A 15810-nucleotide genomic window follows, 5' to 3' on the forward strand; every position below is an offset into this window, starting at 1 on the left:
GCAGATGGAATTTGGGGCACATTTACAGCAACTTTGTCCTGCGTACGCTAGGATTCTCTTGTGATATACAGATAATTGTGTCAATTTAACAAGCACGTTAGCTTAAAACCTTAAGCACAGTAAAAAGAACATACAGTAAATACATCAGACCAATGAAAATCCCCATGGCCCCAGGAAAAAAAAAAATGCAGTCTTTTTTTTTTTTTTTTTTTTTTTTTTTTTTTGTAACCACAATACAAAATTCATTTACTCCATTTGCATTGGTGCTTCTTGGTGTGTCCACTGCCTGCAATGGAGCGAGCACCAAAACCATGCCGCTTCCCAACACAAGGGAGTGAACAGAAAACTATCTGCTGGACCACACAGCACAGGTTTGAAGCGGTAAGGTGGATATCCAATTTGAGCATTTTCTTGACTCCCTATATTTAGGCTTTCTGTATGTGTTGATACGATTTCAAATTCATCAGGATACTCCTAGTTGCTAATGTATACTTTATATACACACACTTGTACAAAATGCATAGAGTTGATTACTAAAAACACTGAAACTTTTGGGAAAAGTTAGGCTTCTTGATTTTCAGTGTGATTAAAAATGTACTGCTGGTATTTTTATTATTTTTTAATGATCTAATACTGTCGTATTTTAGTTATTACTTAAAAAATAAATCAAATGTAGGCACATTTATTTCATTCAGACATTCATTAAATAAAACACTGCTTGCGTTAGTGGAGTAAAGAAAAAGATTACCAGTTATTAGCTTATTGAGAGAGTTAAACTCAAATGCTTTGCACTCTTATTCCAGTCAACGTTGTAAGGATTGTATTCCAGATTTTGTTTAAAAAAAAGTTAAGTCAAGCCTGCAAGATGCAGCTTCTGAAGTGTCTACACAATGCCAATATGAAAACATAAAAAAATTAAGTTATATCAATACATCCACTTATATGCAGTGATGAGCTCAAAGTTAATGGAGATAAAATACTGATGCAAGTAACACACCCCAAAAAAACATATGCAATCATATTCCATCATTTACAGTATAGTAGTTACGACACTTCAAACATGAAAACAAAATAAAATAAAAAACAAAACCCAAAACCCGGCTTCTATTTCATGTAATTAGACTTGTACAGAAATTAGAAGGCTAAGAAAGAACTAGTTAATCACCTAATTTCACAGCTATCTGAAGTGGCAATCATTATATAGCAGCTTATCTATGATACATTCAAGATAAAATGATACAATTTATTACTTGCCCATAAGCTAAAACACAGCCTCAGCTTAATACCTTCTGTAAATCCCATCTCTACACTACAGGATACTTGAGGTCTATGAAAAAGTAGCTACCTTTTACAGGAAATGGATGATTAAGTCTTTGGTGCTGCAAAAGCAACTTCATTTGAACAAAACAAACAAAAGGAGGAAAAAAAAAAAAAACCAAACCTCGAAAAGACACACTTCCTAAGGAAAAAAGTAATGCAAAAAGCATGTAAGTGACGTCCCTGACGGAATGTATTAAATAAGCAAACACCCGCAGCAGGCTAAAACAAATACCATCATGTCAAAAGACTAAAATCTCTCCCATGCATAAATGAAAGATTGCACACAAAGAACTCACATCTTTTCAAGCTTCAACAGTAAATATTCTGCTACTAGTTATTAAATACTGCATGGTTTGCTCAAGCTAAGATGAAACCACATCATGGATCAATGAGCACTTGGCTTTTCCTTTCCTTAGCTAGTCAGTCATGCCTACCGCACCTCTAAATGTTTTATTATATCCAATTAGACAAACACTTGTAAAATAAACTACTTAGGCTGTATTGCAGTTCCATTTACCAGTACGAAATACTGTGTTGTGTGTCACTACTCAATAGCTACTGAATCAACTTTTCTTAAGCACTACTAAAGGCTTGTCTTGAAGCTAGATCATTCTGGGGGTGGTGGGGGGGAAAAGACAGCAAAATTCAGCTACAGCAAAACATGCTGCCTTCTCAGTAAGGAAAACACACCCAATACTAAAATCAGACCACACAAAACCCAAAAAATGAGCATCACGCTACCAAAGAGTCAGCAGATCTGAATTTTTAAGTGCTGCAGTCCTCAACATTTATATGTAAGTAATAACATTAACAACCTCAAATATTTAAGGCACTATGTGTGGGAACAGTTTACAATGCAGCTGAGATTATTAGGACAACAACATTTAAGAGCAATGTTTAGGCTTTTTTTTTTTCCTTTTCACCCATGCAAAAGACACATGCAATGTGAAAAACAGCTCAACTCTTAGATAAGTGACTCGACATTTAAACACCAAGATACGCGATACAAACAAGTTACTTCTACACTGTACTGCTGACACATGTGCATCTGTTGCTCTGGTTCTGTACACTGAATGGCTTCCCAAATGTAGACGTGTCTTGCACTAGTTAGAAGGCAATTTTATAAAAAATAGCAGGAGCAAAACCAGGTTTCTGCTCCCATAAGTCACCTGTCTAAAGTTACTATATAAGAAGATAACATGACCAAAGACAAGTTATACCAAATGTGCAAAACACATTAAAAGTGAGTTTTTTTAAAGCTCAGAGTTGTTTAAATTGCACCCAAGTCTACATGATTCAAAAAAAAAAAAAAAATTTTCCTGTTGTGCCATGGCTAATATTTAATAAATACCATGTTTCTTCTCAAATCAAACTTCCGTATCATTGAGCTTCCTCAACAGATTGTGTTTGAGTTCTCACATAAAAGGATACTGGCTGAGTTTTGTTGGACTCAGTGGAAATCCTGTGTAAGCAGGTGATGCTGCAATGTACGAATGCGGTGCGAAAATCGGTTTGTACTGAGTCTGATGAATGGTTGGGGAAGGTAAGAGACGGGGATTTATGCCAACTGGAACCTGGTGTATTAGACCACTGGGATGAGTTATGTTGTACGTTGGGTGTTGTAACAAGGGTCTTGAGGTACATGGCGAGGCAAGGAGGTGGGCAACGGGTGCAGCAGTAGTAAGGGGTGCTGGCGACGGGTACGGGAGCAGAGCAGGCTGTCCTCCAAGGTGGGGACCTCCAGAGAGGTGAGCGTGCACAGCAGCGTGGTTCGGACTTCCCTGAGGAAGGGAGAACGCGTGGCCGGTGACGCTGGCTGGGATGTATGCCTGCTGCCTCCGATGAGCGTAGTTCCCGTTCCACTCCTGCGGCCCAGATCCAAAGTGCTGAACCTGTCCACACAGAGAAATGAGCAGATCTTAACGTTTCTAAGTATAAAGAAAGCTTGAAAAAACTGAAGAATGCACTAAAACTAATTAACTTAAAATCAAGAGAAATATAGAGACAGGAATAATTAAATGCTTAAACAAACAAAAGAAAATTAGCTATTTAGATAGTAGCACAGACGAAATCTGACAATAAGAGATGGTGAACAGAACACAAGTTATTGTAATGCTCTTGCAAAAACAAAAAAGAAAAAAGAAAGATAAAATGCCATGCTGGGCTGTTTTAACAGAAATACCATGTATCACATGAGCAAGGTGCTTATTCCACTCTACTCAGCACTGGCTTGGCATCAATTGGAAGTGCTGCATTCAGTTTGGGCACCATAATGAGGCACAAAGAGGACAAATAGGAGAGAAATTTTAGAGGAGAGCAGAAAAAATAATAAACGGATTGAAAACATCTGAGACAACTAGGCAAACAGAAGTCTAGGACTGTGATCATAGGAGGATGTGACAATCAGTAACAGTTACAAACACAAAGACTAAAAATCAATTACTCCCTTTTAATGCTGCAGACTTCAAACTACACAGGGCATCTACCAAAGAAGGAAGGATCAGCATAAATTTCTGTAATGAAAATAACGTTCTATGCTTTCTGCCAAGAGGCTGAGGAGCTGCTGTCATTGAAGAGATTAAAAATTAATACTATGCTGATCACATTAAGGTTTGCTTAGAATTAAACCAATCCTTCTGTATTATCATGCAGAAGGGGAGACCATGTCACCCACCCAAATGTTTTTTTCAGTCTGAACTATTCAAGTGATTATTGGTAAATCCTCTTATCTCCCTATAGCATGCTCGCCTTTAGTATTTAACTTACAGTTTCATATTCACAGTTATTCTGCAAGGCTTTGACAAACAGGTACTGCTCTTATATTAAATGTACCTCCAGATACCTAAACAAAAGCTCAGCACAGCTACAGCTCAAAATTAATTAATCAAAAAGGGCTTAAACTTCAACTTCAGTTCTCAGCCACAGCAGACACATCTATTACATTGTTGGGAAATTATAAAAGTAGCTTTTAAATTAATTTGGCTGCCTTCCGACATCGGATTGAACTACAATCACAACCTCTCCCCCTCTCACCACACTCCCCAGCTTCGCTACCTGGCAGCAACAGTAAGAAACAGTTGGGTTTGCTGAGCTCTGTCGTATCTCTGGATACTCAAACTACAAGTGTCATGCACACTACTGACAGAACAAGACTGAAACAGATGTTTTAAACGTGCACTATTGGGCATTTTAACATTTGGATGTAGGAGAAAAAAAAATTAAAATATTTTTCACTTTGTCTCGTGCTTTGATTTTATACAGGCATTGCTACTCTTCCCAGTGCAGCTTCTCCATCAGCCTAAAACAATGAAGTCAGCTGCTTTAAGAAAATGACCAGAAGTGAAAGATCCTTATGACTTGCCCAGTAAGGTGAAATCCATTTTTCAAGATTTGAACACTTCTGTAATCAAGCTGTTGAAAACCTGCAGCTGCCATTAACAGCAATTGAAATTTGAGCATTCAGCACGTTTGGAACCTCAAGACAGAAAAAGTACTTCTCAGAAGTGAGCAAGTATACATACCTGACTGAAGTTTGCATGTTGCTGATGGAATGCTGACGCCAGTTTTTGCTGACGGTTTCCTACAACAGAAGAATGGTTTATCCTTCCCAGGACAGACCGACCCTTTTTTAGTGGCTGGCATGTAGCATCTTCCAAGATACAAAACGAACAATGTTACGGTTTTGTTGTCACTATTCTCTTTCAACAAAAGTCAGACAAAGTTTCATTTGCTTCAGCACACCGAGAGAAATAATAATACACTAATTAAAGTCAAAACCCAACACAATTTGGACGCCTTTATTACAGATTAGCATATATATGAGTAGGTCAAAATCTCCGTATGTATGGCTATTGAACAAATATTCACGTTTCTATTCTTATCTACTGGTCTAGAAAGAAAAAGAAACACCTGAACTAACTCACCTGTATTCACCATCTGTTCATCAAGGTGTAACCTGTTTTCAAGTCTCATTGGTGGTACCACTACCGTACAAACAGCCGATTTGCTCTCAGGCTTAACAGATGCTCTTGTTTCCTTATTTTTATTGGTATTAGCTACGAAGCCATTTTCCACAAATGGGCTGTCATGTCCTGAAGAATCTGAAGTTGGGGAACCATCTACCGTATCACATCCACTCTCCTGTTCGTCATCTGACATACTGTCAAAACAGAGAAGTACTGCACTGAAACAAACACATTTTTATAACATAGATGCATTCTATTAAATTATCACAGGAAATGTATAGAAATGAAACTACTGCAAGGTGGATGAAAATGGTTACATTTTAATTACACAGGTATGAATATTCAGATGGCAGTTCAACATCTGAGCTACACTACCCAAAGGTTACAGAAAGGAGATAATTCTACATAAAGATTTATATACGTAGCCCAACCTGTACCCACTTTGTAATTTATTTTTTAAACAAACCACTGAATTTTATGGTTTTAGGTCAAAAAAAAAAGGTTGAAGAACATCATTTCATCTCTTCCTGAATCAAAACATAAAGGTCCCCCGATGGTTATTGCACTAGCAAATGAGAACATACTGATCTGATTTCCTTCTAGAAACCAGCCACATCCCAGAGCCTATGAAAAGCTGTTCCTGGGGCCCTTAAGAGTCAGGAAGGGAGAAAACATGCTGAAGAAGCAATCAGCATGGTGGCAGGCAGCTCCCTCCCATCTGCAGATAAACCACCAGCAGCAATGCTAGACTGTATCTACTGAAAAATGAGGTCTCTCGGAAGCTCCTCCAAAGAGCACTGCCTAGGATGACTGACAGGTTCTTTGTCACAGGTTAAGTTGCAGGAGACAAACACAACCCGTTATTTGCACAGCAGCTATATCGGCACTTGTGGTCTTTGGAATACGTCCCTTGGAATGGCCAAGTGTTGCAAACTCATTTACTCAACCTGCTCAACCCACTGCTTTTACCAAGGCAGCTGGAAGAGAAAGAGGTGAAGAAACCAACTCATAATCATAGCCTTTGCTAACATTTATTGAAGCACCATGCTTCTATCAGAAGAAGAAAGGGCTGAGAAGATGGTAAATGCCGGCTGCCAGAAGCGAGACCACGGTTCAGTCAGTGGAACCAAAACCAAACACCTACTAGGCATCAGGTAGTAAACAACCTGGGAACAAAAACTAATTTACAACGAGGTATATTGCCAGAAAGTATATTAATCTCATTTATGTATTATTTATTACACAAGCAAAAGGTACATCACAGATGCATCTCCAACAACAATAACAAAGAAATTTAACTAGTCCTTATCTGGGATTGTGCCAGGTATGGATTATATAGAAAGCAAGAGAATGGAGCTAACATGAACGGTATGTGATGATGAATAAAGAAGTGTAGATCCTAACAAAAGCCCTGGTTAAAATTTAGCCATCTGAACAGAAATTCTTCACATGCTTCTAGTTACTTTCTTGTTTTACAGTCATAAATTACAAATGCTTGAAAATAGGACCAGGTTTAGTCCACCTATAGAACTCTGGCAACATTTTATTTCAATATATTCAAAGTCCCAGAAGTCACAGAAATTTGTTAGGGCTTATCTTCTACATCAAGCCACCATGCCAAAATGAAAACTCTATCCACATGCTCCATGACTATACTTCTGTTGTCGGATCTAGCTGGATGAGTTGGAGCAGTTTAGTAACCTCACAGAAAGCTAATCCACCCCTAAACCTGTGACTGGATTAAGCACAACACAAAGCTGCATCTTGAGTAAACAAAACCTTTCCCTAGTCCTAGCACTCAGCAGACTATACACGTTACCTCCTCTGAATACACCTTCCCAGCCCTCGACAGTAACACTGAATAACAACCTACTACACCTTTCAGTGTATTCAGTGTCCCATAGTGCAGAGATTTGTTCACCCAAGATTTCAAGACTTACAAAACATCAAATGGATGTCAATGTTGTTCATGCACAAGCTGTTTGTTTGTTTTTCTTCTGAGGGGAGAGGATTGTGTTTATATAAACAGAACAATTTCTGTATGTAAATTATCCATTAAAAGCATCATTAAGTCAGGCTGTCCAAGATTTCAAACACATAAACCTGCCTGTACAGACTGGCAGCTCCACTCCCTCACTAACACATGCTGTGATAAAAATCTTCAGTTAAACAAACCGGTTTTCCATTAAGACTCCAATCTTACTAATTTTGCACAACGCAACTGCTCCAAGTTTGAATCACTCTTTTCGATACAGGAAGCTATTCTACAGAAAATGGGAAGTGAAGAATAAAAATGAAGGACTTGGTCATGCTTATGGCAGCTACAAGTTGCTTGAAGAAAATTAACTGTGTATCTGGCTCACAGCATTTCTATGCGGTATTGGGTAAATCATATCAAACCAAACCTTTCATCAATTCTGACAAGTAGAGACCTCAAATATTTCTTGGTCCACAGACTCATACCCAGGAATCTGATCTGTAAAAGTGCCACGAGTAGCTACAATTAAAATTTCAGCATATTAGCACCAGAATGGCAAGGACTAAAATAAGAGGGAAAGCCAGCTGCAGGTGCCCCAGCCAGAACATCCCAAGTCAGTGGCAACTTGTGACTGTGTCGCAGGTCCATGTCTTATGAGTATCATACAGATAAATGCTTTAGTGTCAAGCTCTCAGATACTGTAGAAAAAAGCACCACAGAATAATTCAGATTTACGTTGAATGTTTCTCTAAGAGTGAATTTTGAATAATGTGCAAAAATGAAGGCTTAAGCTAGACATCAAAGATGATATTTTAATTCTGCTCATATGAACAGTGTTCACATAAGTGATGCTTATGGTTGGTAGAACTAAAAAAGGCATCAATATCACTGAAGATTACAAGATATACAATAGAACAAGAGGGTGCAAAAATTAAAGATGTTCTGGTAACTTCAAATCTGTCACCATCCTACTTTGGCTTACTTAATTTTGCAACCACAGAAGATTTTTGCTCTATAGGAAGCTGCATGCAAGATGTTTGTATCTTCTGTATAAACATCATTCATTCAGTATTCTGAAAAGTTCCAGTGTAGCAAGACAGATCTGTCAGGAGCAATACAAGCAGAGTCTATGCTGTTCAACTGTAGGCCAATAGATTAATTTTTAAACACATCATTCAGCCTTACCAGATGGCAATGTAACAAAAAACTCTTGCTTTTTTTTTTTTCCCCTATTTGTAGTACAAGCTGAGTCTGCTTTATACTAGGACCTCTTTTTACTGAAAGTAGCACGATGTTTTACCTGTTGGATCTCTTGCAAGGAGATGGACTAGACTGCTCAGAGGAGCTGGTACTCAGAGTGCTGTCAGGACTGCTGAGAGAACACACGCGGTCAATGTTGAGGGTGTTCTGGCAGGCTTCGCAGTCGAGGCTGCCTTTACACCTACCACACAAAAAGAAAGTGAGCACACATCCCACTTCTCATTTGTTCTTTCCATACGTCACTGACTTAGGTGTAATTACGGAATAAAAGGGGGCCAACTAGTAGAAAAGATCCCTTAAATGTAAATTAATATCCAATTCCTTTTGTCTTTTACATCCAAAACAGATTTTAAACCTTTTCAGTGTTACCTGGAAATTCCAGACTAAACATGCATTTTTGGAAACCTACTAAAGGAAAAATTTTTCACTGAATCAATACTAACCCATATAAACTAAAGCTTTTAGAACAGTTCAGTGCTCTGAAACATTTGACAAAGTTTAGATTTAAAATACAAGTTCCTCCAGTTCAGAATCATTACAAGTAAAAATAAAGTCAAACAAACATTAAACTTTTAAGCCCTCATTGAAAACGATAAGTGCTCCTTTAATAACTCTGTGAAAGAAAACCCCTTTGGGGGACCACACTCGGCATCTGCTTTTATACTCAAATGCACACCTTTTCACACTGCTAGACAAGTATTTTTTACTCATATAAATGTAATATTATCTACTGGATGCTACAGCTAGAATGATACCATTGATTATACAAAGCCATAAGACTAACCTTCAACAAATAAATCGGGTATGACAGAATTATGATGAAAAAGCATGCTGTACTTGGGAGCATTCTGGTTTGAAAATGCCTAACATACACAGATTAAAGATGTAGACTTCTGAAAGAATTTTTCCTTTTCAAATAATACACTGCTACAGAGTTACCTTCTTAGTGAAATTTGACTGGACATGCACTCTTTGTCTTTTTTTGAATGCAGAGTCAATAAATGCAGTAGCTGTGCTAAGACAGTTATATTTAAGTAGCACCTTAATAAAGGTACTCGTCGATTCTTACTCTCTGAGTGAATGTGTTCGTCCTATGTCATCGTCATCTGTGTCACTGCTGATGGTGATCACGCTGACTGCTGGGCTGGGGGAGCTGGCAATGAAGATAGCCTGGCGCTGTTTGGTTGCAAGTGGTGAATCAGGATCCAGCCTGACTGATGCTTCACAACAGTCACTTTCCCGTCCTTCTGAGTTAAGATTGTCCTGTGCTTCTATACAACTTATTCTCTTTACAGCCTTCAGGTTAAGTATCTTTGGAGATATAAAGGCTGAATTTTGGATATTGGTATTTTGTAACACATTGCTCCTGTGAAGAAAAAACACCATTTGACATTCAGTGAATCCGTAGCAACAGACCTGAAAACCGCCAGATTTCCTGCAAAGATTCTCCCTGAAAACAAAAGCAAGGATTTCACCTAGAGGCTACCAGCTTAATACATGACTGATGATACTGCCCTTTCTTTCCCACACCTTTGCAAATACTCTGTATAGCAGTGGAGCATATTTTCTTCAGCAAGCAGCTGAAGTGTTTTTGTCTACCAGGAAAAGAAAAACTTCCCAAGATGATTGTAAGGCATACTGCAACCCTAATATACAGTATCTCTTTATTTTGAGTTGTCTAAATCTGATACATCTTCATCAACATAAGTTTAGGAATATCTCATTTAGTGCTACCTCAGTATATTCTTTTACCTTCCCAAAGGCTATGAAGACAACTTTGCTATCATGAGAGGCACATACTAATCAAGAGGAGCTAAAACCTCTTACCATTTCAAGTATTTTTCCGCCTAGTCTGTATTACCAAACCAAATTGAAAATACTGGGCAGAAAGGACAAATCTTCCCAAAAGACTGTTTAAGTACAACTGTCGCTAACAAACATGCCACTGTTACAGGCTATTTCCCTGTCTACTGAACAGCAATGACAGCACCATCTTTGAATGTTAGAAACATTCTACCAACCTGTTCGGACACAGTCTGTTCCTCTTGGTAGCTGCAGGCTGAGGCCAGACAACATGTGCAATGCCCACGCTAATTGGCTGAGGGGCAGACAAGGTTATCTGATGTGTTAGAAGAGGCTGCGGTATCACTGAACCGTAATGGGTGCCCTGGGTAATCATCTTTCTGAGGAGAAGTAAAGGAAGTTTGATATTGCAACTCATTTCCATCAGCGTCCATAGATCTCGTTAAATCAAAGCCATTAAGGTGTCACACACAAACACGTGGGCTTACCCCCAGTCTCCAAGCCTCTGTGGGCCAGCCACAGGATCAGAGGCCAGAGATGTAGCAGGAGCTGCCACCGGCGCTACTTGCTGCCACGCAGGAACCAGTATTTGCTGGGTCTGATTTGACCATGTCTGCTGGAAGCAAAGAACATTTCATGACATGGGGAGCAACTGAATTGACATTAGCTTCTTGTAGTCCAGCACAAAACAGAAAAGGGGCTGCAACAGAACTTGACAGGGCAAAAGTATTTGCCAACTGGTAATAAAACAAGTAAGATTTTTACTTGAAAGCAAGCCAACCTGAGAAAGGATTCCTGCCCGAATCTGTAGTGGCTGAATTGCACGGGCTTGGGTCACCAGCGGAACTGCGTTATCCACCCTCAGGGAGAAACTGGTGGGCTTACTATGGTTTGTAGGAATTCCTAACAGGGAGAAAAACACACACCTTTCAGCATGTGTTCAGCTTTCAGCAGAACACCAGTCTTGCCTATACTTTCTGAGCAAAATGCAAACATAAAAGATAATTTTATAACATCTTTTTTATGTGTTTACAATCCGATTCCATAATTAAGACTTTTGAGCCAAATAAATCAACACCTAAAAGATGTGTGCCATTACTTACCTGCACAAGCATTTGATGCTGTAATTTCCAGAAGGAACTGCCAATAGCTATTTGCTTGGAAACAGACTACAAGAAATTGCAATGACTTTGGCAGAAAGCTCTGCAGAGCTAAGTGTTCACTCTTGATCACAGAGGTTACATTAAAAGCATTGGAAAGGAAGCAGAAAGTAAGTAGAACTGGATTTCAAAGCTTCTCACAAGTGAATCTTGCACATCTCATGCTCTCTATTTCCAGCTACCTGAAATCCATTCCTCTCCACTTTCATAGCTGGCAATGCCACGCGTTATGATGTCCCTATTTGTTACCACCTCTTTTGTGTGAAACAATACAAAACTTTCTGTGTATACCATCAAATATTTGCAGTAGAATCCATAAATCTATTCCTCTCTTCATCATAATAATGCATACCATAGCACTGTTAGAATATTAACACAAGAGCATAATAGAAAATAGATGCATTTCATGCTCTGTATGTATTTCATGATTGTCACAGGAAACTAACAGATGTACAGCAACCCTGCAATTTTTGACATCATAATGTTAAAAGTGAAAGAGGACATTTTTTCAACAGATACTGTAACAGAACAGTTACGCTAGGGGAAAAAAAAATACTGGCCAGGCAAATATACTGATTTCACATCTTCTAAATGCACTTAGTGTCTTGTGTTTTAGTCAAAGACTAAGCAAGAGGTGTTTGGAGGTAACTACTGAACTAAAGGTTAAAAGTGTTTTGGTTTGGTTTTATATCTTTACAATAAAGGATGAAAGAAAACCTTCATCTGATGTAATTCTCATGTCATAACACAATACTAAGTTATAACCATGCAGTCCACAGCTTTTAATTTTGAAACACTGCTGATGAATTTTTTCCACACAGCCCTCTAGAAGAGCAACATCTTCACTCTGCCAGAAGTAGTGAGCTTTAGCACTTCAGATATTCAACAGAGCAGCCAAGCGGGGAAACCTTGAAGCAGTGCCAGATACCATTAATATCCCTTTCCCTCCACGCCAGCAACTCAACTTGTCACCTATGTGATGGACACAATATATTCCTTTCATTCAAGCTGTAGCAGAATTTAAATTTGGAAGCTTATCATTATACTAAGAATACAGTATACAGATCACAGATAAAAATATTCCCTGTACTGTTTCCTTTTCCATAATCACTTCATTCATCTGAAAATAATGAAAACAGTAGGGTTTTTAAATTATGCAATATGTCATTGTCTAAAGCATATATACAATTTAAATAAGAAATTACTTAGCCACATCAAGTGCTCAGCAGAAAAACTATGCATTTAGCTCATACAGCCTCTGACACTGCACAGTGACTACTTGGAGCTTTCACGAGTCTTAGGAACCCAAGATAGACGCAGCAGCCACAAATAACGTTACTAATAATGCCTGCTGTATCTGTCTTTATCTAAAAAGATAAGAGACTTCCTGTGCTCTAAGTTTGGGTTGAAAGTGTTCTGGCATTTTGTTTGGTTTGTTTGTTGTCATTTCTCCCTTACAAAAAGAAAAAACAACTTTTGCTTGATACATTCCAAGATCTAAATGAGACTAAATACAAACTCCTCCAAAAACTAAGAGCTACATTTGCGTGATACAAATTAATTTGTTTAGGGAAACAGAGGTCAACTGCATTACCACGTGTCCTTCCAGAGACGCCTACGCTTATTTGGTCACATTTTCTACACAGGGGAAATACTTCTGTACTAGCATTTCCATCTTGCAATCTTTCAAATGGTTCCGAGAACTGAACTTTCAGCCAATTATTTCTTATAATAAATACAAAATTGTACACTTAAATCAATCTTACCCTTTGTAATACAGGAGAGTTCAGCCAAGCTGCCCTTTCCTCCTCATAGCACAACGCAAGGAAAATTCTCAAAGATTCAGTGATGCAGTTTTCAGACATGAGAAGTCTGTGGCAGTTCCATGTAGCTGTCCTGGTTCATCATAACCATAGGACAGTAAACGTGACTCTGTTTACATTGGGCACCTATGTCCTTAAGATGTTTTCTTAAACATCTTAAAATTTTCTTAAACATCATAAACTTTTCTTAAACATCTTAAACTTCACTTGGAAGTCCAATAAGAACCCCCAACCTTATTGTCCAGATTTGCCAAAAGAAGTGTTATAAAAAACCACCACAACACTAACATTCCCTTTATTTTTCTCGTTTCCTCTCAAACTTTTATCTCAGAACACCCTCCTTTTTTGCTTCAGCTTTTACATTGTGATCCTCTATTTTAACCAAGATATATATACATACATATATATGTGCGTACGTGTGGTAGATGAAGATGGAGTCTGGACTGTTTAAATCATTTTCTGCAGATGCTGATTTGCTGTTTCTTTCAGAAAGGTGCAGTGTATCTGGACCTGACTTACATGCTATTTTTTTTCATCATAAAATTAGATTCTTTTAAATATATAGCTTAAGTGGATATAATGGAAAACTCCAATACTGCTAACAGACAGACAGTGACACTTGTATTTTAGGAACTGTAATAATTACAGTTAAACATACCTTGAAGAGTTGGAGGACATATAATCAAAGCCTGTTGGAAAACATCACTGCAACCAAACTGAGCAGTCCCTGCCTGCAGTGGTATCCCTTGGTGCAAAACTGAATGGGCAGATGCAGTCAATGCCTATGGGAACAGATGCAATACAGGCAACATCATAACTGTGAATCGAAATCTCTCACACACTTGTCCCACCAGTTTATACAATAAACAACTAAATCAAGGTCTAAAAATTAAAGATTTCGGACATTTCACAGGCAGTAATGCCGTTTGGCCACCGGAGGGCACTGCAACACAGCATTGCTTTGCTGTGGCTGTCGGTGACTTACTTTTGAAACATAATTCTAAATGGCTCGTTTTAGAAAACACAAAGAAAAAACGACAGTAAAAAGATTTTGTCATTTAAAAGATACACTTGTTTATAAGGTATGAAATTAAGTAGAGAAACTGCATTATAAAAAATAAAAACAAACAAGTGTTTTTACCTGACTCCTCACTGGACCAATTTTGGTAAAGCTCGCAGTCAGGTTAGCTGCACTGCCTGAGGCAACTGGTCTCATAAGTGATGTTTTATTGCGATTACTTAAGTCATACAAATTCGATCTGCATTTGCAAATATCCATGATATGAAAACAGGACTTCACTCTATCAAAACCAGAAAATAAAGTTGCTTAAATTAGCATGTCATGTTGTTAAATGTATAAAACAATTCCCCAGAGCAAGGAAAACAAAAAATAGTTTGAAGCCCACATTTCCCGTGGGACATAGTAGTAGAAAAAAAAGAAATACTGTTGTTGTTATGATGATGTTCATGACAAGCCTTTGTAACGCATATTTCAAAATCAGGGAAAACTACTGCTATTTCCTGCTCCTTGCATCTAACACCATTTGTAACAGCTGCGTACAAGCAGGAAGGAGAGTAAACTAAATGGATGGAAAGCTCCTTCTTTCAGTGAAATGCTTGCACTTGAGGAAATCCAGATTGAAACACACAATTCCATAACTGCAAGAAAAAACTTTCAATATATTCCATGTGAACTCATGCACGGAAGGCGGTATCCAAGGCATTCACCTCAAGATGAAGCGCCTAACCCTAGCTCTCCATGACTGACGGAAACAACGTTCTTCACACTGCCAAAAAATCAAGCCCAAGTTTCTGCAGTGTCGGAACAACCAGGCATAAACCCGATAACTCGTTTGATACATCTACTGCTCTGAATGCTGCTTCTCAGAAAAATAAAACCCCCCCAGTGATTCAAACAGTTTCCAGACTGAGCAGACGTCTCTGACACTGCAAGCACTCCAAAGAATTCTCTAAGATGTTACAAAAACAACACAAGATTTGTCGCTCTGACAGCAGAAGAAACAACACTATTACACACGCGAATCACTACAGCAGAGACTTCAAGTAATTTGTGTGTGTTACGTACTGGTTGCTGTGAGGAAAATCAAGGAGGTGCTTCATGGTAACAAAAGAATGGTTCAGGGTCTCAGCTGGAGTGATTCTTAAATCGGCGTCGATAAGCAACATCTTCTTCAACAGACTGACAAACTCCCTCCTATCTGCCTTCTCTGCCAACAGGTCACTTCCTTCCAAATCCATCACCATGTTCACCTGGCGTTGAACAAAACAATCAGAGAGAAGACATGTATAAGTTGAACTCTACGTTACTGCTTTCTGCTGTAAAACACTAACATTCAGCGATTTTATCACATGGGGCACAGCGAGTTTGCCAGCTCAAACCAGTGCGGTTGGCTTGGAACTGATGACTTTTTTTTTGCACACACACTACTCCCTTTTCACCCTCCCCAGCTAAAAACCCCTGAAGGCTTATTCTAGTTGGG

General features: G+C 38.5%; 1 protein-coding gene across 1 annotated transcript in view; it reads right to left on the reverse strand.

Moving 5' to 3' along the window:
• Window positions 1–1833: 1833 nt before the first annotated feature.
• The window catches only part of HIPK3 (homeodomain interacting protein kinase 3), a 49779-nt gene continuing 35802 nt past the window's right edge, over window positions 1834–15810 (reverse strand). The window contains exons 5-15 of the mRNA XM_010020881.1: window positions 15396–15580; window positions 14451–14610; window positions 13968–14091; window positions 11108–11229; window positions 10815–10939; window positions 10545–10706; window positions 9593–9889; window positions 8564–8704; window positions 5244–5479; window positions 4842–4969; window positions 1834–3212 (exon numbers count right to left, since the gene is read on the reverse strand). Of these exons, the coding sequence (XP_010019183.1) occupies window positions 2736–3212; window positions 4842–4969; window positions 5244–5479; window positions 8564–8704; window positions 9593–9889; window positions 10545–10706; window positions 10815–10939; window positions 11108–11229; window positions 13968–14091; window positions 14451–14610; window positions 15396–15580 (2157 nt within the window). The 3' untranslated portion in view covers window positions 1834–2735. The remainder of the gene's footprint in view (window positions 3213–4841; window positions 4970–5243; window positions 5480–8563; window positions 8705–9592; window positions 9890–10544; window positions 10707–10814; window positions 10940–11107; window positions 11230–13967; window positions 14092–14450; window positions 14611–15395; window positions 15581–15810) is intronic.

Source organism: Nestor notabilis, unplaced genomic scaffold (assembly GCF_000696875.1).
Source record: "Nestor notabilis isolate BGI_N333 unplaced genomic scaffold, ASM69687v1 scaffold5918, whole genome shotgun sequence".
Taxonomy (NCBI): domain Eukaryota; kingdom Metazoa; phylum Chordata; class Aves; order Psittaciformes; family Psittacidae; genus Nestor; species Nestor notabilis.